Source organism: Octodon degus, unplaced genomic scaffold (assembly GCF_000260255.1).
Source record: "Octodon degus isolate 3935 unplaced genomic scaffold, OctDeg1.0 scaffold00016, whole genome shotgun sequence".
NCBI classification, from domain to species: Eukaryota; Metazoa; Chordata; class Mammalia; order Rodentia; family Octodontidae; genus Octodon; species Octodon degus.
This window is the reverse complement of record NW_004524592.1, coordinates 9,508,754-9,533,619: the sequence shown is the minus strand read 5'-3', so window position 1 is coordinate 9,533,619 and position 24,866 is coordinate 9,508,754. Positions and strand designations below refer to the sequence as shown.

Genomic DNA, 24,866 nt, shown 5'->3' with positions numbered 1-24,866 from the left:
ATTCCTTGTTTTTGCAGGTAACAAAACATTTTAAATTTGTCCAACATCCACTTTGTCACTGTGCCACTTGGTGACAAACCTAGCTTCCCACCAAAGGTTAGGCTCCTTTCCCAGTTGCTTTCTCCAACATTGTTTATTTCTGAAGATGAGGTGAATAATAATATACAGATTTATACTACTTTTTACTTTCAATATTGAAATAGAATTCTGAACCATTACAGAAAAGTGGTATGTATCTGTATGAATTGGTTTTAGATACTTTTTTCCTTGCATGAGACTATTTGAAATTTGTTAAAAGTTCACAGTATTCAGAGAATTACTCCTACATTAAATTTTAAGAAGTAATGAAAATTTCAGATCTTAACTGTCAATCCCAAATAAGTATTAAAGTTCAGAATTGAAAGTAAAGTGTCAAACTAATATAAGTGATTTTTAAGATTTATTCTGTTTCTAATCTTTCTTTGTTTTGTTTTTGAGACAGGGTCTCACTATGAAGTTCAGTCTGGCTTTGAACTGTGTAGCTGGGGCTGGGCTCGAATTCATGGTGTTCCTCCTGCTTCAGTCTCCTGAGAGCTGGGATTACAGTTGTGTCCCACCATGCCCAGCTTCTGTTCGTAATTCTCCAGGCCTTATGTGCATGCAGCATTCTGAGTTCATACATACACATTTTTTTTTAAATTGTATTATTTAGGTTTATTTCAACATTTCCAGAATGTTTGCAATTGTTTAGTGAATAAGGGAATCTTTAGAAACCCTTGTATTGGCTCTGTTGGCTAATCTTGTGTCTGGATACAGCTCAACTAGCTAGACTGATAACTGTAAAGTTAAGGAAAGCTGAAGTTCAGGGATTAGGAATATAGCTCAGTGGCATAGTACCTGCCTGGCAAATGTGAGATCATGAGTTTGATTCCAGGAACCAAAAAAAGAAAGAAAACTGAAGTTTTACACATCTCATACCTGAGGGTATAAACAAGAAGACCAAAAGCTTTCAAAGTTCTACATTAATGCATCCACTTAAATATGAGTTTAGTCCAAATATGAGACTTGAACAACTTTAAGATGAAAACCAAGAGTGTGTGTTAGTTGAGTCGAAGAGTTTATCTGAAACAGTAGTTCTTTAAGTAATTCTTACCAGCACTTTGAGAGAGAACTGATTTCCAGAGACTGTTTGTACTATTGCCAAAGTGGCTTATAGCTATAAAAATTTATAAAAAAATTTTACATAAACTAAAAATTTATAAAAAAGCTGTTCTCTACTGGGAAAAAGGATTGATAGGCCACCTGAAAGAAATGATAAAACACTAGCAGTTTAATTGGGAGCCCCTGTCCCTTGGAAATGGAAATACCACACTTTTTTTTCTTTTTCTGCTGCACTATACATTGAACACGGGGTCTTTGCACTAAGCTACATCCCAGCCCTTTTTTTTTTTTTTTTATCTTCCTGAGTTATTAAGTTGCCCAAGAGGAACGCAAACCTGTAATCCTCCAGCCTCAGTCTCCTACAAGTACTGGGGTTACAAGCATGTGCTACCATACCTGGTTACACATACTTTGAAAGGAATGAATGTGATTCAGTTAGGCAGGTCATGAGATGAAAATTCTGTTCCTGTTTTGAGTGTCTTTGCAGCCTTAATTATTTATATTAGCTTGTATAGGTGTTCCTTTATTACAAATCTTTTTCTGAATAAAAAATTGTAAAAATCTTGTCTTAAAATTTTTTTTTTAAATTCAGTCTCAATATGTTGTGAAAGAAACAAGAAATGTGATCAGCCTGTGTCTTCCTTAGATTGCTTTTAATCAGATGGTAGAGTAAAACTACATATGGATGAGAACATTACATACAAAATGTATCTTGGAATGGTTCAGTGCATTCCATCTACACAGGAGGTAGAGGAATGATAAAGGTGTATTTTGATTCTGGGTCACATTTTCTCTGGAAAAATATTTTGTTTAATGTCCACTCTTACTATCCGAGAATGAATTCATTTTAAAGGAGTGCACATGGTAAGAATACCTGACATTATAAGTGATAACCAAATGTATTTGATAATTTTTAAAAGTTTTTTTCCCCCTACTATTTGGAAATGCAGGGTTAAATTTTTAAAACATGATAATTTCATAAAACTTCTGGAATTTGGAAAATTTGTCAGTGGGTATCTGCATTATAATTGAAGTAGAGCTTTGTTTCATAGTTTTAAAATGTTGTATATGCTGTATTAAGTGTGTGTGTGTGTGTGTGTGTGTGTGTGTGTGTGTTTGGTTTTGTTTTTTGGTGGAACTGGGGATTGAACTCAGGCCCTTGTGCTTGCCAGGCAAGCACTTACTCTACTGAGCCATCTCCCTGGCCTCGCTGTTATTTTTGTTGTTTTGTTTTTGATTGTACAAGTAATCTTGAACCCCTTTTTACAGGAAGGGGGAAAAGACCTTCAAACCAATATTGAAATACTTTAAACATGTAAAGAAGGGCTGGCCAAATAGCTCAGCAGATTAAAGTGCCTGCTTAGGCAGATGCAGTGGCTGGCCTAGGTTTGATCCCCAGCATGCCTTGCTGGCCCTGCCCACGGGGCACTCTGAGATGGTGATTGAGACTGGGCGTGCTGGCACGCATCTTTAGTCCCAGCTCTTGGAAGGCTGAACAAATCTATGTAGTGAGGCCCTATAGACCCTTACAAAGATACAAAAAGAAAAAAGAAGAAATACAAGGTCAAAGTCATCATCTTTCAGAATGCCTACTTTTCAGAACTACCATTCACAATTAAGTACACACACCTTACCATCATTTGTTTCATTTTGACTTTAAAAAAACATAAATGGGTTTTTTACAATGTGTCATAGACATTTCTTTCCTTTGTAATGCTGTGATTTCTTTTAATGATCTTCCTAATGATGTATGCTTATTTCCAGTTTTTTAACATAATAAATTCTACATGTTAAAAATATAAGTACTCTTGAACTTCATCATTGTGAACTAGCCAATAATGATGCTTTCTTATAGTTGTGTTTTATTTGGGATATTACTGTGATTATTTCTGGCACATATTTTTCCCTATGTACTGATCCTAGAGGCCTTATGGATGTTCTAAATAATGAGGTAGTCAAGTCTGTTAATCCTTTTCTATGTTATCTTTGATGGATCCTGAAATTTCAAATGATACTTCTTTCCCCTAAGATGTTTTCATTTCCATTTTTAACCATCACGTGTAGAAACTTTTCATAGAACTCTATGAGTGAGATACTAAGATGTATGTAATACATTGTGATGGTCTGTTGTGACCACACAAAGATCAGTTAACAATTTTGATTGTCAATTTCAGTTATAAAATAAACAATGTATTATGGAAAAGTATTGGGGTTTTGTGTTGTTTGTAGAATGACTACAGGTAGTCCCTTAACATATTTATTTTGTAGGTAATATACTAGCTACTGCATAACAGTGGCACACTAGAAATACTCCTTCTTTCCTAAATCTTATAGAGAAGATTGCTTCCCCAGATAGATATTACTCCAACCTTTATGTAGCTAGGAATTGCTACTGGTGCCATGTAGTGTCAAATGACCCAGCAGATGAACTATGTTCTTATCAACACAAGAGCCAAAAAGTAACAAAGGTGACTCAAAGTCTAGGTGACTTCCCCAGAATTTTACAGTTAAACATTTTAAAAGTATTTTTATTTCCATGCATGTACATCTCTGTGTGGTATGAGATTGCACACTCTTACACGGATAAAGAGAATGACACTGTAACTTTCAGTATTTGGGACTCTGGTCATTTATTTCACCTTTCTGCCTTGATTTCCTGCAGGTTGGGCTCTTAGAACTTGGGGTGATTTTTGTCTTAGCACTGGTAGAAGTAGCTTTTGAGTTTTCTGCTTCCCTCTCATGGTATATGCATACCATGACTGTAATATCTCACTGACACAGGTTATTAGCTTTCGTCTTCTGTGCCTGAATGGTACAGTTTTTAATAATTGCAATTTTTGTTGTCACTCTTCTTTGTTAGGGAGAGAGGAATAGATTCTCCTTTCCTAGATTCCTAGATGGAGTGATAATTCCATTCAGAAGAAACAACCAGAAGAAAAGATTTTTTTTTTTTTTTGAAGGGAAAAGAGCCTTTGAGCAAATTTGGAAAACTTCCAAATTCAGCTATGTTATATCTCAACAAACTATCTTAAGTGCATTTGCTAACCTGACCACCACATATACTTATTTCTGACTTGAAATTTGCCTTTAACATCACAAAAAGTAAAAAGCACTGTAGTGCTTGTAACACTCTTCCATATTATTGTAGGTAACTAAATGACCATGGAATCTGGAGCAGAGAACCAGCAGAGTGGAGATGCAGCTGTAACAGAAGCTGAAAATCAACAAATGACAGTTCAAGCCCAGCCACAGATTGCCACATTAGCCCAGGTATAAAATACATAGAGAGATTGCAAGCTGTGTCTCTTCCAAGAGGACTGTTTCTAAAAGATTATAGTTTTTATTATAGAGATATACATAGTGAGCAGAGATGTTCTTAGAATATCACAATGGCTACTTAGTTTTAGCCTGTATTTAGAAATGATAGTGTTAACTGTTACATAACAGTAAAATGTATTATTAAATGCTAATATTTGTAGTGACATGATCCAGAAATACAAATTTAGCTGATAATTGGATCTCAAGGGAAGAAAGTCTTAGCTCTGACAGCTGCTTTTTTGTGTATAACACACAATGAAAGTTAATATAAAAGGAAAATTTATATAGGATTAAACTAAAAGTAAACTGACATGCAAGTAATTTTTAAGGATAATAGTTTTTGTTTACTATATATTTTAACTACAGTTCCTGATTTGTCTTTGTCTTAAAAATCCTATGATTAAGAGTATATTCTCTTATACTTTTTGTTTTCATGTATTTTTCCCCAAATATTTTATTACTATTTACCTGGGTATTAGTGAGAAACATAATACAAGAACCAAATAAGAGAATAAACCTGATAGGTAAAAGTGTGACAGTGCCTGTTTAAGAAGTTTTCCAGGAGAAAGTCCTGGCATAAGTTCTGGTATGTCTAACTTGAGTTTTCCTCAAGAATTTAAAAGCTACTACAGAAACCACTGTGCAAGAATAAGTCTTGGAAAGTTGAAGGCTTATCATAGTTAGTGTGAGTGAGAGTGTTTAATTGAGCTAAAATGCAGGCCAGATGCTGAGCTCCAGCAGGAATCTGATCCTGAGAAATGGCTGTGCTCCATTCTTTCCTAGAATTACCAAGGCCTACCTGTAGTACTCAGGAGTAAGACAAAGCTGAATACACTTAAAGTGGATACTCAGGTGAGGCAGGGGCTTAGTCAGTAGAAAAATAGAGTGAGCAAGCACAGTTGACTGACATCATCCAAGGTTCCTGTCCTCTGGGAACAACGCCAGCAGACATTGATGATAGTCCTCAATATAACTGTCACTGTCACTTTGGTCACATTCCTCTTACCTGGTTGACTTCTGATTTGCTGCATAGGGTCATCCTAGGGATTCTTCTCACTCTACTTATTTTTGTGGTGTTTGTCTTACTGATAGAGTATGTATTTTTTAATAGTACCTTGAGGGAAAAAAAAGATAAGGAATTCTTGATTAATTTTTTTTCTTTTTTGAATTTTGAAAACATTGCTCCTTAGTCAACTTTTATCTTACTATTGTTGGAAAAGATAATTCTTATTTGTATCTGTGTTACCTTATACAAAATTTCTTTGGTGACCATATTTCAAAATTCACTATAATGGCATTGATACATTAAGTCAATTTTTAACCCTTGTATTCAGAGTTTCCTTTTATGGTAGATGTGCATGTCTTCACTTGTAGGAACTTTATTTAAATTATTTGGTTGATGTTTTTGTCCTATGTTCTCATTTCTCTGTACAATCCTGTGGTCTAGGCATTATATCTGTAGGGCAGTTTTTCTCATTTTCTTTCTGTGTTTTATCTTTCTGCTCTGCTTTTTGGGAGATTTCCTCAGCACATTCCAACCCATTTATTGAACTTTTTATCATCTCTTACTGCTGAGAATATTTTTTGTTGTCTCAAGTTCTTTGCTCCATATAGCTATTAGATTTCTCTCCATATAGCTCCCCCCTGCCATTTGCTCTCCATCTTTCATTTTAGAAGCTTTCCCCATGTTTGATACTCTATGATTGACTTCTCAAGTTTAAAAGTAGAGAGGGAACTAGAGCGCAGAGGTATAGCTTAGCAGTGGAGCGTGTGCTTAGTATATGTAAGACAGATTCAGTCCCTAGTACCAGATGCATAAAAGTGAACTAAAAAGTGTTCCTCAAAGCTTTGTGCTGTGTGTGGGGCTAATAGCTGTAAAATGGAAGCTCCACTGTAAATAGTTGTAGTTGTCCTAGTAAAAATATTTTTCAGTCTTTTCTTGATATTAAAGTCTTAGGTTCCACAGAAACTTTGCTAATTCCCTAGTTATAGGGAAAAGTGCTGAGAGCCAAGTGAAAAAAAAAAGGCAGGGATTTATTAGCTGCCTGCAGCAATGCCTCGTGTCGGGCATCAAGAAACCCTTCATCTAGAGTGTAAATCTCTGTTTTTCAGTCAAAATGTGGTAGATTTGCTGTTCCATTGAGAGAGTATCTCTAATTGTTTTTCACATAATCTTCAACTAGCCTTCGTTATTATCAGCTTTTTTCGCTTTACCTTGTATGGTGCTGTACCCCAGGCTCTTGATTTTTGTGCTGCAGATCAAATGTCAGTTCATGAAGTAGCCATCTGAATTTATTGATCTGTACCTCTTAAGCTCTTTAATACTGTTACCACCTTTCCCATTCACCTAATGTTTGTGTGACTATGCCTGTAAATTTAATTTAAGTACGGGATTCAAGGAAGAAAATTACATGTACATGTTCAAATTATCATTAACAGCCATCGCTGAAGATTTACAAGTGGAGTAACAAATATATGTCTTAGGAGAGCTAGTTATACTCAGTACTTTTGGTGGGAAATGCTTTTGGTTTTGATTAACTTTAAAAAGTGAAAGGGGTGAGTATTGTAGCTTTCTTGTCATAAGCAGATTTCTAAAACTTTTTTCTTTTTTGGCGGAACTGGGGATTGAACTCAGGCCCTTGCGCTTTCCAGGAAAGCACTTATTCCACTGAGCCATCTCCCCAGTCCCTATAAGCAGATTTCTAAGTAATAGGGTTTATAAAGAAAACTATTAATAGTATGGAAAATATGCTTTCTAAAGCAAAATTATTTATAAACAAAAAAGGTATTGTAAAAGAAACTAATGAGCTTTTGAGTAAAAAACAGTATAAGGGATATTTACTTTATACTTTATGTATCTGTTTTATGAACTAAAAATGAGAGGAACCATTATGAAAAATGATCAGGCTAAAAGAGGGATTGAGTTAGCTTGTTACATTTCTCTGGAGAAATCAGGAAAGACAACAGTAACAGTTGCTTCAAATATCAGCAAGATCTTTCTATGAAATTACGACAGGATAATGATTTGAAAATTTAAGGTTTGCGGCTCAAACTTCAGTGGAGAAGGAAGAATAATGGGTCCCTTTTAGACTGATTTTGCAAACAGTGCGACTAATGTGAGTAATGTATATGAGACATTTTTAGAACCAGGTAAAACTTCAAGAAAGACCTAAAAGTGGCTGAAAGAAAGCAGTAAAGATGGGTTTCCTACCTTTCTAAAGAAGCTCCATATTTTAACCTGTGTGCAGAAGACTGATAGCATTCTTTCCTCCAAAGTTTCAGTGTCAAATATTTGCTAAACATCTCTGCAAATTCGTGTGTCAGGTCATTTCCATCTTCCATCACAGTCCCAACCATACAAGACTTTGTCCCTGCATTTTCTGTTTCATTGGATGTTACTTTACCAATTCTTGCATGTGAATCGTATGAGTCATCTTTTATTCTTCTTGCCTCTTTCAACCAATTATTCATAAAGCCATATTTGGTCTGTCTCCAGATTCTATAAAATCACTTTATTTCTATCCCTCTCACTATTGCTGCCTTGTTTCCTGCCTTTGTTATTTCACCTTAACTACTGCACAGGCTACTTATTTGCTCTCTCTACCTCTAAAGTTTTTCTTCCCCTGTGATTTGTATCCTTTCTGCTGCCACTAAAGTGATTTATCTAAAATCACTTTATCTAAAATTTATCCACACCTTATTGTAATACGCAAGACCTTACAATGTCTTTCCCATACTCTGTAGGATAAAAATCCATGTTATTTCCTTTAACACAGATGATCATGAATGGCTTAATTACCTCTGTCATGGTTTGTCCATGCTAATACCTGGATTCTGCTCCCTCTGAACTCTTTCCATCCTTCCCTGTCATGTAGACAGTGCTGCTTCTCTGCTGTTTTTCATGTTGCCTCTGCCTGAAGTTTTGTGCCTTCCCACCTCCAAACCATAGTAGTATCCTGTCTAACTGGTATTCTCTGTTTCAAACTCAGTTGGGTTTCAAACTCAGGTTGGGTAGCTTTGCTAAACACAGTATGTCCATTTTTCTTAGCAAAAACTCATCACTCGGGCTGGGGAGATGGCTTGGTAGAATAAACACTTGCGGACCTGTGTTCACTCCTCAGTTCTGCAAAAAAAGAAACCTTTTGGGTCCAGGGAGATGGCTTAGTAGAATAAGCTCATCCCTGGCAAGCACAATGGCCTGAGTTCAATCCCTGGTTTCACAAAAAAACTCATTACTCAGGGCCAGCCTGATAGCTTAGTGGACTAAAGCGCCTGCTTAGCCAGGGTTTGATACCCGGCAAGCTGTGCCAGCCCTGTCCATGGGGCACACTGAGACTGGGCATGGTAGCATTCACCTGTAATCCCAGCACTTGGGAGGCTGAAAACAGGAAAATTACTGCGAGTCTGATCTATATAGTGAGACCTTGTAGACCCTATAGATCCTGTCCTAAATACAGGAAAAAAAAAAAAAAAAAAAAAAAAAAAAAAAAAAAAAACACTCACTGAACTGCATACTAGAGTGTCTGCTCCATTCCTACACACACATCTACCAGTGACTTCTTTCAGGTCAGGACTTGTATCTCCCATTTTTGCAGTTTCAATAAAGCACTGTTCTTGGTACAAAGGTCCCAATATTTTTTTACTAAGTGAGCCAATAGAATTCCTACTCTTAATTATGTTAGAACATAAAAACAGTAAATTTATTGATAGACATATGTGACCAAAGGGTCTTTTTAACTTGGAAATTGACTCGTCAAAATTGCCACCTTGATACCTTGGGAGAAAATTGGTTTCTTTTATATACTTTCAACTCTGCCGCTTTATTCAGAATGAGAACATATTCTTAAAACAAGTACTACCACTTTAATTATATTGAAGAATAGGAGGAAATTGAATTTCTCAGTTGTAATGTCTGTCAGTGTTTTCTCAAAAGGTATCCTTGTAATTAGTGTAAAAGAGAAAACTAGTTACTTGTTATCAGTGTGTATTTATTAAAGACTTAGTGTAGGTCAGTTTTGTCCAAATTTGAGAACAATTAAGATTTTAGAACATGGCTGATTTAGCATAAGATATTTTGTAGGCTTTTATGTTTCTTCAAGGCTAGCACATCTGTTGATCTTTGGTAAATTAATCTTTTTGAGCAGTTGATATTTTTGTCTTAATTTGGAGATCTTATTCCCTACCCTTCAGTTTCTTCAGAGCAAAACAAGAAACTGAAAGCAGACAGGAAAATGTAAAAAAGCACCTTACAAATAGAATAGTATTTAGTGTTCAGAAAAAGTCTGTGTTGCATGTTTTGATACTGCATTAAAGTAACTTTTTATTGGTTACTTAGGAGTGATTGAAAAGTAGGAGGGGAGGAGGACCTGTAAGGATTTTATTTTTAAAGACTATTCAAATTTAATCATTGGTTTCTTTCACTTCAGTGAAATATTAATGTGGCAGAAAGGTCATATTTTTGCTTCTAAAAAGTTCTTTATATTGAACCTGAGTAATTCTAAAGAGATATCTGTAATAGCAATTTTTTTCCATGTTCAACACCGTAGGTATCTATGCCAGCAGCTCATGCAACATCATCTGCTCCCACCGTAACTTTAGTACAGCTGCCCAATGGGCAGACAGTTCAAGTCCATGGAGTTATTCAGGCGGCCCAACCATCAGTTATTCAGTCTCCACAAGTCCAGACAGTTCAGGTATGTGTATAAAAACTTCTGCATGTACTTTTATAACTATTGCTTATAGCTATCTCTGTCTCCTTTCATTAGTTACAAAAGTAAGAACACATCTAGTTCATAGTTTTATGGTATAGAAAAAACATGCTACATTTGTATAGTCATATGGGAGCATACATATACAAGAGCAGGCATGAAGAAAATGGCTTCTTACACTGCAGAAAAATGAGAATTGATTGGAGAAAATAGTTAAGTACATGGGATAAAGTAAAGAGAGTGTGTATAAAGATGATGAACCTCAGCTAAGGAAAATTAAGATACATAGATTACTTTGTAATAATATTCTAAACCTGCATTTGGGGGAGAAAGCCTTGATAAAAAATTAATAGGGACTGGGGAGATGGCTCAGTGGAATAAGCACTTCCCTGGCAAGTGCAAGGGCCTGAGTTCGATCCCCGGTTCTGCAAAAAAAAAAAAAAAAAAAAGAACAACAAGAAAACGGCATATGTAAAATTAACCCCCAATTTAAAAAAAGATTGCCTACACTGGCAACCAAGAGCAGTGGAGATGCACTTGAACTTACTGAAGGAAAAAAAAAGACAACATTCATTTAAGTAGGCTATAACCCCAGCCTTCCATTTCATATTTTTTGCTTCACAGTCTTCCTGTAAGGACTTAAAAAGACTTTTCTTCAGAACACAGGTGAGTCCTAGGTTCTAGCTTTGAAGAGAACTATTATTAGGAAGGTGAGAACTTCTTTATGTCTTTGTCCTTCTCTGTAAGTGTGATGTACTTACTCTGTAAGTACAGTCCTTAAAGGTCTTCTGCTTCTGTGCCAAACTTGTTCCCTTATTTAGCCTTTAACATATTGTTTAATCCCTCTTCATAGCATTTCTCCCCTTCCACGTGGTAGTCTATCATTACTTGAACACGTGCAGAGAAAAGAAACTCTATCTCCTGAGGTAATCACTTACAGTTAAGGGTGACTTCTAAATTATTCTTTGTGGTATGGAGCTAGAATATATATTTGTAAACTTTTCACATGGTATTCCCAGTTCTATCCACAGAAACTAGATTAGCAAATCCTTTCTCCCTCCCTTATACCCAATTTATAGGAAAATTTCAGACTCAAACTCCTGTTTTTCTTCAGCCTTTTATTGTATTGTATATCTTTGATTCCTCTTCACCATCCTGGTTGTTTTCTCCTAAGTGAAAGCTTTTTATATGATACACAGAACTGATTGGTATTGGTAGAGGGAAGTAGTATTCCTTTGTCTTGTAAATATTGATTGAAGACAGACATACTAGAATTTGTGTGTGTGTGTGCCCATGTTATATTGAGTCACTTAGCTGCTATTATCTCCTACTTGGTTCTAGGTTATGCTTTTGGTTTGCTTCAACATTTACATGTGGTTGAATATTGTTTTTGTATGGAATCATCAAATTGTGAATTTCCATAAGATGCTTAGAGCAGATTTTGTTAACAAGTAGGATATCGTGTTACCGAAATAAAAAGCCAAGTACTTGGTATTCCTGTGAAATTGCAGTGATAAGGTGTTCTTTGCCTTAGTTTTTCTTTGACTGAATACTATCTTACATTCTCCAAACAATGTCCCATTACTCTTTCCCCACCCAACCTCTCAATTGAAATGGAAGGAACTTGACCTACAAGTCATGAGATCTAGATTCCAGACTCACTTTAGATATTAGTAGGTCAAATGACCTGAACATGTCAACCTTTCTTTTTTTTCCCCCACATACAGAAGATGTTGAAAGCAAAACAATTAACAGCCACAACATTTATAAAGACTGTTGATTGTGTTCTTAGTTCTAATCTCTGTTTTGGGACAGTATAATTTGAAGCTGAGAATTATATGGCCTTTTTTTTTTAATGGAAGTATGTATTTCATCTTTTCAGGAATATATTTGTCATTAAGGTGAGATATGTGTGAAGCCAAGAGTCTACAAATTAAGGCACAAGTATACTTCTCTTTAAAGGGCCTAAACCATGGAGAATCTTTTAGACTTTAATAGTCAGTTCAGCTGACTAGAAATGATTAATGCTACTAACTAGTAAACAGTTTACATGAGAATATGTAATCAAACAAGGAGAAGAATTCTCTTAGATATCTAGATGGAAGAATATTAGTATTAAGATGACATAATTTTCTAAAATATATAAGTGCATTTCTCTTGATGGGAGAATAAGATACTGGGGCTCCTGTTCACATTTTAAGACTACTACAAACAGAGCTGTACTGATATTTCATATACAGCTTGGTTTTTGGTACTCTAATTCCATTTTTAGTTAAATAGGTAAGTCATGTTTCACAGATTATGTGAGTACAAAAATAATGGGAATTAACAGAGTGTATAGGGTTGACAGTGGCATCCCTTTGCTTTTATTAGTTTTGGCCACATTTCAGTGTAGTATAGTTTAAATATACCAGACACAGAATTTATAAATTATATTGTTTTATTACATGTTTCTTTAATGTTTATTGATCACATGCTATGTACCAGTCATTGTTCTAGGTGCTATTACAGACAGGAGTGAACAAAATACATCTCTATTTTCATGAAGATCATACTTGAGTGAAGAGAGACAGACTATGAAATAAATATGTCAGGTGAGGAGAAGTGCTGGAGAGATTAATAAAATAGGGAAAAGCGATAGAGAAAGATGATGTGGGAAAGATGTTCTATTTTATGTGAAGTGGTATGGGAACACAGAACAGAGACTACAACATGGTGAATGTGACTAAGCCAGGCTGATGATAAAAGCAAATTCTAAGATTTGGAAATGAGAGTATGGTTGGGATATTAAGGAATAGCAACATATTGCTAGAGGAAGGAAGAGAGTGGTTGGAGATGAAGCTTTTTTATTTCTTATTTATTTTTGGTACTGGGGATTGAACTCAGGACCTCGCGCTTGCCAGGCAGGCTCTTATACCACCAAGCTGTTTCCCCAGCCCAAGATGAAGCTTTTGATAGTATTTTTAATACTTTATAATATGGTGGGGTCAACACTAAAAATCAAGGAATAGAAAGTTACTGCTAGAATATAGGAAGAGAGTGGTTGGAGATGAAGCTTTTAATATAGTATAGTTTGAAATATGGTGGGGTTGACATTAAAAATTTGTCCAAAATAGAGGTTTTGTGCTTATCAATATAGTAGTTAAAAGTTGTCTAACTTAAGGATGGGTAACGCTAGGTTTTTTATTTTATTTTATTTTTAAAGAGCAAAAAAAATGGAGAGAAAGCTTTTGTCTTAACAGAGACAGGAGTCCTAAGTGGGTTGCCCATGTTTTTCTTTTAAAGACTGGTTCCAAAGTTTCTGATCTTCATAATGATGATAAACAAGGATTTCATAAAGGATATTTTATGTGACTTTTTTTTTTAATGTGACATATTTTGAAAAAAATCCATTTGATGTCTTTTCTAGAGGGAAGAGATACTTTGACCATGAATGAGAGAATAGCTGCTTTTTGAAAGGAACTTGTGTAGTAGAGAGCATTTTGAAAACAGGAATTGAGAAACTGTCCACACTTCTTTCCAGTGCAACCAATGTATATTGTCTTTAAAAACTCAAGTCTGTGTACTATTAAAACCTGAGAAATAATCTTTCCTAACCTTTTCAGAAGTCTAAAACTTGTTAAAAATATGAAATTATAGCTGGATTTGGTAGGACCTCCTTGTAATCTTAAACTACTCAGGAAGAGGGCTGTAGTATTGACATTAGTATTGACTACTTAGTGAGACATTGTCTCAAAAACATTTTTTTTAAAGAGCTGACAAACCAGTGATCAATCCCTTGTCTTATTATATAATCCTGATATAAATAAGATATTTACTTTTTAGATCTATATATTAAGTCACATTTCCAAAAACCTAAGCTTAGATTATTTCTGAATCAGTGTTACATTGATCTTTTAGTAGGGTATATTTAATCACATTTTACTATAGTGAAAAATTTTTTTTCCCAGTACTGGGGATTGAACTTGGGACCTTGCACTTGCCAGGCAGGCACTCATGCTGATGAGCTATTATCACTGGAATGAAATTAAATTTATCTTTAAAAAACCGAAAATTTTAATTTCTACACTTGTTTAACAGCTCTTTTTGTATAATATAAATAACATTTAAAACTTGCAAGCAAGAAATACATGGCTGAGTGAATATGGCAAGCATCTGTAATACAGCAGTGGGGCCGCTGATGAGACAGGAGGATCAAAAGTTAAAGCCTTGTTTGAACAATTTAGGACGACCTTGTCACAAAACAAAAAAAGTTGGAAATGTAGCTCAGTACAGAGACCCTGGATTCTGTCCCTAGGACTACAGAAAGGGGGCATGAGTGCAAAATTTTCTTATTTATATGGGAAATCTGCAGATCAAAAGAATTTGAAGATCAAGGTTCAAGATCTCTGGTTTTATTAATCTAGTGATTTTTTTTTAAAAAGTCAGGAAATGTGCTTCACTTTTCAGTGGATTGTGTATAATTTTCCCAGAAAATCTAATATTTTATCATTGCTTTATTTTGAAATATTAAGCAATTAAAAACACGTTTTTGGCAGGCATGGTGGCCCACACTTGAAATTCTAGCACTTGGGAGGCTGAGGCAGGAAGATCATTATGAGTTTGAGACCAGTCTGAACTACAAAATTAGTTCAAGGTCAGCCTGAACTGCATAATGAAACCCTATCTGAAAAAGACAAAAGAAGAGTTTTCTTAAATTAAAAAATAAAACATTTCCCTCATAATATAGTTTTTAAACCAAAGTTGAAAAAATGCACATTTAAAGCGTAAATTACAAGTAGTGGTTTGGCTTTTTGAAAATTTCTTGACTGTCTCAAGTGGCCAAAATTAAAGACCTACTTAACGGAATTCAGGAATAAGTAAGAAATGTCAAGAAGTGAGGGTGGGAGGCGTTCCATCGTTAGAGTGTGATAATCTGTCATATCTATAATTGGGATATGTTTTTACATGGTTGTTGTTAGTCTGCTAAATATATTGAACTATTATTTATAAAGTGGATTTTTACATGATTTCTTTATTTATAGCATGGGTTTTTGTTTTGTTTTTTCAATTTTTATTGCAGTTTTAGGTTCACAAAAAAGTTGAGAAGAAGATAAGGAGATTTCCAAAACACTGTGGCTCCAAACATGCCTAGCCCTCTGTACTGACGTTCTCATATCAGATTGGTACAGTCGCTAACATTGAACCTACATGAACACATTATAATCACTCAGGTCCACAAGTTTCAATCTTGATGTTGACATATTCTCTGCCAAAGCTTTGTCTGCATTCCCTTTGTATTAAAAAGGGAATTAACATAATCTATTGAACAGCAGTCATTACTTTGTCTGAATTGACAAAAATCTCAGATTGGAGAAGCACCTTTTTGTACAGAGTACCATAATCCACTGAATTTTGGGAGGTGGTGAAAGGACATATATATTATTTCATTTCCAAACTGTCCTGAGAGTAGATTATACAGCTTGTTTTAAGGAGTTGCACATCTGAAGGAAATATTCCCAAATTGTTAAATACTCCTAAGAAATAATTGTAAGAATAGAACATGAATGAGTCAAACAGGACAAAGAAAGCTACAAAATGTAAGATCGAGTGGGGTATTAATTAAAAAAAAATACTTAATCACAGTACTGTTCACTTAGACTTTAGTTTTTGTTGTTTTTACCCATGTTCTGATCTGCTGTATATCTCTGAGAAAGTTTGTACATAAACTTTGTTGACTCTACTAATTGTACAACACCTCCTGATAAATGGGAAATTTTTCTACATGTTCCATTAGCTGTAATCTGTAGTATTTTTAATCTAGGAAAAAAAGAAAAAAAATAATTACTGGGAATCAGGGCCTTGCTCATTTTAGCTATCCTTTCTGAATTCATGAATCATTGCCTACTTTTTAAAGTCTAAAGGATTTTTTAGTAGTATGAAAGACTACTATCTTTACTTCAAAGAATTTGGGTGGGTACATTACCTTATAAGTGTATTTTTTAAAGTGCTATTAGATTTACTTGACTTCTTTTTAAAGTGATGATGCATGTCATAAGGACTGTCAAAATAAGTACCCACTCTAAAACCTTTAAGCTCAGACTACATAAAGCATACCTTTAGAGTTTCTTGAGTACCTTTGACTGTGGTTTTTCTTATTGTCATGTTTATTTTGATGAACTAACCTTTTGTCTTGATCAGATCTAATTCTCATTCTGACACTATCATGTGTACCTGCTTTAAGAAAAAAACACAGGCAGTTTAGAGAAAACAGCCAATGTAGATTTATCAGTCAAGCACACTTAGGTGAGGGGACTGCTAGTCTAGAAATGATCTAAAAATACTATTGGGTTGTTGCTTCTGCCCACCCTGGTTTGAGGCTTGAGCTTCTAGGATTTTGATGCTGATAAGGGTATCTAAAGTGGAGATACCAAGTATTAATGGGGGGGGTGCTGCTTCTTAGCTTTATCACTTGGTGAGTTGCCTGATCACTTTGTACTTTAATTCTTCTAGCTGTAAAACCATGTAATGGCTGAGTTACTATATTAAGTAATGTAAGTGCTATAGTGTAGCACCTGGCACACAGTAAATTCTAGTTCCTATTGTTCCATGTAAATCTTCATTCAGTTACCATTATTTTTCAGTCTAGGAATTCTTAACCAGAAATAGTTTTTTACCATGAATTTTTGTTTATAAGTAATTACAAAATGCCAACCTTGAAACATGTCTTTGTAGTAGGAAGCTTTTTACAAAGTTGCTAAAACAACTATCTGGAAGGTGATGAGGGTAACCAGTCTTGTTTGTATGACTGTAAAATATACTTGATGTTTGCACAGTAAAGGAAAATACTTTTAAGGATTTATGGCAAATTTTTAGTCAATCTTTCCCACATGTCCAAAACTGTCTTGTTACAATAACTATTGATAACTGACAGGTAGTACTGATGCATCCAAGATTGATTACACAGAGTCCTGAAAGAAATTAAGGACAAATGTTTTGAAATTTATAAACTGTTATAGGAACTCAGTCTGACTATTATGATAAAGCTCTTCTTTATTTTCAGATTTCAACTATTGCAGAAAGTGAAGATTCACAGGAATCAGTGGATAGCGTAACTGATTCCCAGAAGCGAAGGGAAATTCTTTCAAGGAGGCCTTCCTACAGGTATCAGACTTAATGGAGATTAGAACCAAAGATACACAAAAAAATCATAGTCAGCTACAGATGAAGAGATATGAAAGCTTAGTAGCTGCTCAAGCCAGTACGATATAGATTATTTTACATACAGTGAAGCTTACTGCACAGAAAGATCACTGATTGCTTTTTTTTTTGTACACTGGTGGCTGCTGTTTTTCTAAAGTTTGAAATACATTTAATAAAGTTAATTATATTCTCTACTTTTGTGTCACTTCTGAAGCTATGCTAGCTATCTCCTTAGCTATATCTTTGCAAACCATTTCTTATGCTATGATACTTAACTATTTTTTTCCATGTGCTGCTTTGCTAACATCCTCTTAGTTTCAGAGGCACCTTACTAGTTTCTGTGTTCATCTGTGGATGTTGCCCGGCCTGTTGCTTAACCTCTAAAGTGGACCAAAACCATTTATTGTATATAGAAATCAGCTCCATATTAAAAATCTCCAGGAAGGGCACAAACCACAGATTTTACTAAGCTTAAAGTTCAATAAAGTTCAGACTTAAGAGTTCTCTTTCTTGTTTTAAGTCTAAACTACTTCTATTCCCATTCTTCTACTTCTTTAGTTATTAAGCATGCCCTTTTTTCTGTCCACATAAATTAAAAATCCTAAATTAAGGGGCCGGGGAGATGACTCAGTGGAATAAGCGCTTCCCTGGCAAGCACAAGGGCCTGAGTTCAGTCCCCCGGTTCCGCGAATAAAAAAATAAAATAAAATAAAAAAAAAGAATCCTAAATTAGGGCTGGGCAAGATAACTCAGTGGACTAAGCACCTACTTAGGCAAGCACAGAGATAAGGGTTCAATCCTCAGCACCACATGTGGTGCCCAGCCTGCCCCTGGGCACACTGAGCTGGCCACCGAGAGCAGACATAGGGGCACACACCTGTAATCCCAGTGCCGGGTAGACTGAAGACAGGAGGATCACTATGAGTGATCCACGCTGCATAGTGAGACTGTACCAAATACATTAAAAAAGAATCCTAAGTTAATATTGATACAAAATTGATTTTTTTGAGGGGGGGCTTGGTGTGTGTGTGTGTGTGTGTTTTGAGTATTTGAGACAGGGTCTTACTATGCAGTTCATGCTGGCCTTGAGCTGGTCTCAGACTCATAGCAATCTTCCTGCCTCAGCCTCCTGAGTGCCAGGATTACAGGTGTGCATCACCATGCCTTGCCCTTGTTTTTGTTTTTTGGGAGAGGGTCTCACTATGTAGTTCAGGTTGACATTGAACTCACTGTGCAGCCAAGGCTGGTCTTGAATTTGCTGTGATCCACCTGCCTTAGCCTCCTAAGTTGCCAGGATTATAGGCATGCACTACCACATCTGTTAAATTTTTGAGATCTTAAGGAATTTTCTGTTTAAACATACTTAAAACATAGCTACAGGCCTTCTAAGGTAAAGTCTTTCTATTGAAAAAATTTCTCATTTGACTTAATTGGCTCATAGCCTAAATCCTAACAATGGTCATTTAAATAATACGCCTTAATAAAGAAAGATGCCATGAGACCAGATACATTAGAGAAAAGTTTGTTAAAGGTAATGGAATCTCGTATAATGAAACTTTCACACAGGGGTACCATTCAGTTTATGAATTCCTGAAACATAACCCCTGTGTCTTGATTATAGCAAAGTAATACCGTTTCTTGTGATGCTCTTGAAAGGTTGGAGAAATGGAGGTTTTGATAGTACTGAAACAACCCATCTTTATAGTGATTAATTTATATGTAGAGGAAGTCCTTGAAGGAACCTCTACTGGGTCTCATTTGGGTTGACATTTTAAACAGCAGTGTAGCAGAAAAACATAAAAGTCATGTTCATCAGATTTGAAAATGATGGACCCTTAAGTGATAAGTACCCTGAGGTATGAGAAAGTAAGTCCTTTGAAGCATAGCAGCCAAGGGATGTAGACTGAAACAAAGTAATAGTAATAACTAAAATTTCTGAACCTAAGTGTAAAATAAAATTAGATGTTCAAGTATCACATTTTGGGTTTTAAAAATTTATTTGGAAAAACCTACTTAGCTCTTTGATTATCAGTGATATAATATGTCCAATTCCCCACCACCACTACTACCACCAAGCCAATACACTCTAAGGCTACATAGTAGTAAAAACCTAGTGACTAAGGAAGGGAATTATTCCCACTGCTCAGACCACTTCTGGAATGTAATTTAAAACGAAGTGAAATATATTCAGGTAAGATGACTGAGAGAGTTTAGAGTAGTGATAGTGAACAGTGAACCTTTTAGAGCTGCCATTAATAACAAAAAGCCTACTGCAGCACTTGGGGCCATTTGGCATCCCTGTTTCCTTTAGAATTTTTTCTTAAAATTTCTGTATCTTTAACTTGTGGTCTAAGCACAAATAGCTTCCTGTCTATTTTCAGATCTTTATATTATTTGTTATTTAGACAGTAAATTTTAATAATATAGTTCTCTTTTTCTAGGAAAATTTTGAATGACTTATCTTCTGATGCACCAGGAGTGCCAAGGATTGAAGAAGAGAAGTCTGAGGAGGAGACGTCAGCCCCTGCCATCACCACTGTAACAGTGCCAACTCCAATTTACCAAACTAGCAGTGGACAGTACAGTGAGTAATTGATATTTCTGTACTGAAAACAGAGAAGAAAAGCTAGTGATTATATTCTCAGTAAAGGACTCAAGTGCCAAGTTGTTTCTAAGTCTTGCTACTATCGTTGCATTTCTGTAATGGAAGGGTTTTCTTCAGAGTTTTAGTTAGGGTTATTCAAGTACGTAAGCCTCTTGCATGTTCCTTTGCTTTGTGCAAATGCAGTCTGATGTTTTTCAAACAACTAAATGAAACTTAAGATTTCAGTCCTCATTCTGAGAGAATGTTTTTTCAAGTTACTCTTCATGCTTAAAGCCAAAAAAAGTCTCATTATTCAACTCTTAATAATTTATCTTAAAAATTTATCTTAGTTTCTAAAAGTAGCATTTAAATGCATATTTAATAATGCTTTTATTATAAAAAGATGATACATAAGGACTGCTAAATTAACAGGACACTTTACCTTTTGCTTCATATAAAGCAGAGATTTATCCACAAATTTATTAGTTTCTATTTGTGATGTCTCCATTTGACACCCAAATCTCTTGGCTTTTCTTATCTTTCACCTAAATCTATTATAAACTGCTTTTGAATGTTGCTTTTGTTTGATCAAAGGCATTTGTATGAATAGTATTTTCTCTTTCCTTTTTTAGTTTCAGCCCAATATTGATTTGCCAAAACTCAGTATGCATTCCACCTATATTAAAAACATTCTTGGGGGGAGGCAAAAAAATTCTTGCTGCAAAATTAAATCAGACTAAGCTACTTGTTCACTAAGCTTTTAATGAGTTTAGTTACCTTCTGTTGTCTTCTTAGCAGAGTACATCTTTATGGCTCTTTTGTGTATGTAAGTTTTCAGTTTATCATAGCTTCATATACAGATAATTTTAGTTACTTAAGATGTTTTTTATGACACTGACACATGACCTTTATTTTTCCCTTACTTCACTAAGGTACATAAAACATTCCTGTCAGTAACAGAAATTCATTGCAGAGTTTCTTACTTGAACTAGAAAGCATGCTTTTTCGGAAAGAAACATGTGAGTCTGAAAAAGGGAAGTGAAGTTTAGGGAAGCACGGTCATCCCCTTACATACATGATTTTACATGTATTTCTCCAATAGCTGAAAGCTTCTCGTTTTAAGAGATTAATAATACTTTGAGATTTTATAAGCTTTTATTATCTGTATCCCTTTCCTTTCTCTTGCACATTTGGTTTTTTGTATTAAGCAATATAATGAATACTTACATATACAGGGATGTTTACATATTTAACTTACAAAGTGAACGTATCATTGTCAAATGTCGAGTATTAGAGGGTTATAGTACTGTTAAACATAAAGATCCCTTTTTATCCCTCTAATAGTGATATATATTCCTCCATTCTTTTTCATATACAGGCTGTTCTGTTACATCCACATGTACAATATCTCAGCTAAGTTTGCCCTTAATTGTACTACTTTTGTCTAAATTTCTGGTAGAGTCATATAATATACCGGAGACATACCAGTTATTTGCGTCTGTTTTTGGTTTTTGTTTTATGGAAATTGGTTTATGGCCCAGCGAGATAGTTCAGTGGACTAAGCACCAGCTTAGGCAAGCTCAGGGACCAGGGTTTGATCCCTGGCACCACATGCTGTGCTGGCCACACACCCACCTGGATGGGCTGAGCCAGCCACTGAAACTAGACATGGTAGCACATGGGTATAATCCCAGCACTGAGGAGTCTGAAAACAGGAAGATCACTATAAGAGCAAGCTGTGTAGAGAGACCTTGTACCAAATACATTTAAAAAGAAAAGAAAAAGAAGAGAAACCATCTCAATCTATTTTGGAGTAATCTAGGGTATGGCTAAGCATTATAGAGAAAAAATACCAGTAGGCTCATACTTAAGTTTTTAAAGTTTTTTTCATATACATGACCTTATTTAGTGTTTGCAGTAGTTTAACTGGGTGGCTATTTTTTACAGACAGCAATCAACGATTTAGTGCTAGAACTTGAACTATAGCTCCAATTTTTTCACATCACTTTTTTTCTTCAATTCCTCTTGAGCTCATTGCTGTATACTCCCCCCCCCCCAAAGTGCTAATTAAATATGTAGTTCTGGATACAATGGCACACTTATGTAATCTCAAGACTGAGGGAGCTGAGGCAGGAGGATTACAAGTTTGAGTCCTATCTGAGCAAATAAACAAGGATCTGTTTCAGAGGATGGATGAATGGGTAGGTGGATGGTTGGCTGGTTGGCTGGCTGGCTGGCTGGCTGGATGGCTGGCTGGCTGGCTGGCTGGCTGGCTGGCTGGATGGATGGATGGATGGATGGATGGATTGGTGGTAGGTGGGTGACAGAGTACCCCTGAGTTTGATTCTCAGTGTATAAAACCAAACACACAGTGGGATGTACTTTACTCTATGAAAATTTGAGATTTGGTTCTGTTAACCCTCTAATTCTTTCAAGTAATTTTACAAAATTAATCTTAGTATAATTCTTATACATTCAGTTTTTCTTTTATCAAAGTAAAACTGGGAACAGCTAAAGTGGGGATGGGTTTTATATGTCATTGTCTTAATTTCCACAAGTATCATTTTTCCAAAACAAATAATAGGGGCTGGGGAAATGGCTCAGTGGAATAAGTGCTTCCCTGGCAAGCACAAGGGCCTGAGTTCAATGCCCGGTTCCGTCCAAAAAAAAAAAAAAAAACACCAAAAAACCAAATAATAGCCACCAACTGTTCTTATTTATTGATTAAACAGTGCATAACCAGGTTTTTCATGTGTAAATGACTCAGGCTTTTAGTTTTCCATAGCTTACTAATAATTGGCCTTAAACTTATTCCACTTTAATAGACAGTAACACATTTAACTCAGACATGTCTATCTCTTTTTTTTTAACTTTTATTTTAATCCAGTGGAAACTGGTAATAATTTTACATGTAATATTGTGATTTTCTTTCTTTTTTTTTTTTTTTTTTCCCTAGAGAGGATTTACCTACATTTCTCAATTCTGGTGTCAAAAAGATTGTATCTTCCAAATAAAATAATCACTTTAAATTAACTTTTTAATGTAGCATAAAGATGATTATCGTTTATTATAAAGTGAAATAATCTATTAGTCTGACCACTGATGAATTTCCTTTTACTTGACCAGCAGCAAATGTGGTTAATGAATAATTAAGAAAAGATGCAATATGAGAATGCTGAGATACGTAAAGGAAATGACAGTAAAATATTTTTTTCTTAATAATGATTTTGGACTCTTAATTTTAAACTCATGGGAGACTTATGATAACTGAGTTCCAGAGACTTACTTGTTTCATCAAGTGGACATCTTTGCTTGTTTTTCTTTTTTAGGATCAGTTCTCCCTGTATTACCAAGGCTAGTTTTGAACTTAGGAGCCAGCCTTCACCTCCACCTCCCAATTAGCTGGGATATAGGCAAATGCCACTATATCTGGCTATTTAAGCATACTTAGAATACAGTTGGGAATTGCTAAGAAAATGAGAATAGAATACACTGGCTGAGCTGCTTTATTAATTAATTGCATTATAAACTAACCATTTATTTGGTGCCTGTTACATGTTTACCCTGTGCATGAAAGTAGAGAACAGTCACATTACTATAATGACAGCAAATTTAATACATTGTATAGTTTGTGTTGAAATAAAGTAGAATCACAAAGGTAGGCTTTCTAAGAACCAAGTAACTTCAAAAGCAATTTAGTATTTTTCTATTTGCCTTTGTTTTAAAAATTAACAGGCATTATCAATGTTAATGAAGTTCGTAGGATACATTTCTGTTACAGAAGTTGAAAGTGGTTTTCCTGAGTAGAAAGTTGATGGTCCTTTATGCTTGTATTTATAATGTTACCTAAGATTGTCTATATTGAACTTAATATGTTTTTATAAAGTCTTAATTAGTATTAATTAAAATTTGTTGGATTTTAGTTGCCATAACCCAGGGAGGAGCGATACAGCTGGCTAATAATGGTACCGATGGGGTACAGGGCCTTCAGACATTAACCATGACCAATGCAGCTGCCACCCAGCCGGGTACTACCATCCTACAGTATGCACAGACCACTGATGGACAGCAGATCTTAGTGCCCAGCAACCAAGTTGTTGTTCAAGGTAAGGGAGTTCAGAGCTCACAGATGTGGTTCTCTGAAAGCCAAATGTAATCTTTACTTTCAAAAAAAGTAAGTATTGTGTTCTAAAGTACTGTTAAATGCAGTTATCTTTTCTTCAATGAAATTTTCCATGAACTCTTCCATCATTCAACTTGGACCAAAATGTCATGGCATAAAAACAACTATTTTCAGTTTTTTAAATATAATATGCATTTTTAACACCTTTATGATTTGGGGGAAGGGAGAAACAGGGTAGGTTAGAAATCATAAGGTAGGAAGGATGGAGGTTTATTTTTTTTTGTTTTTGGTGCCGAGGACTGAACCCAGGGCTTCCAGCTTGGTAGGCAAGCCTTCTACCGCTGAGCCAAATCCCCAGCTCAAGGTAGGAAAGATGGATTCTAACTCTGATTCTGCATGGAACTTATGTCTGACTTTGAGCAGAACCCTCCCTCTCTCTGTTTCATCTCTTTTTTTTTTTTAATCATGTATCAAATGAAAATTGTGCTAGTGACTGATAAGAATTTTGGAGGTTCCAGAAGTTTTTATTCAAGGGACATTTATATCTTCTAAGTTTGATTTTTCTTTCAAATGAAAGCACGATACTCCAGAAGGTAACATACATGTATACAAGTTTTCTGGTCTTTCAAGGAAAAGTAGTTGTTATTTTTGATAAACTGTAGAATTGGCTTTTTCTTAATTAAATTTAATGTTTTATTTATTTCAGAAATCTAGGGATAGAAGTGGACCATTTTTTGTTGAATTCATTTGAATACCACAAGAATATGATTTATGTCAGATTTGAAATTTGTAGACTGAGGAAATAAATTTG

General features: G+C 35.2%; 1 protein-coding gene across 6 annotated transcripts in view; it reads left to right on the top strand.

The window, feature by feature from the left end:
- The window catches only part of Creb1 (cAMP responsive element binding protein 1), a 56,767-nt gene that overhangs the window by 15,651 nt on the left and 16,250 nt on the right, over positions 1-24,866 (top strand). For 3 of the 6 annotated variants that reach the window (XR_002820132.1, XM_023710173.1, XM_004626630.2), the window contains exons 2-7: positions 4,289-4,410; positions 10,005-10,151; positions 10,791-10,832; positions 17,209-17,309; positions 19,790-19,932; positions 23,856-24,038. Coding sequence is in view for 4 of the 6 variants with exons in the window: in XM_023710173.1 (XP_023565941.1) it covers positions 4,297-4,410; positions 10,005-10,151; positions 10,791-10,832; positions 17,209-17,309; positions 19,790-19,932; positions 23,856-24,038 (730 nt within the window). In the remaining 2 variants the exon portion in view is untranslated. The remainder of the gene's footprint in view (positions 1-4,288; positions 4,411-10,004; positions 10,152-10,790; positions 10,833-17,208; positions 17,310-19,789; positions 19,933-23,855; positions 24,039-24,866) is intronic. The other 3 variants (XR_002820134.1, XM_004626631.2, XM_023710174.1) reach the window with 2 other exon arrangements.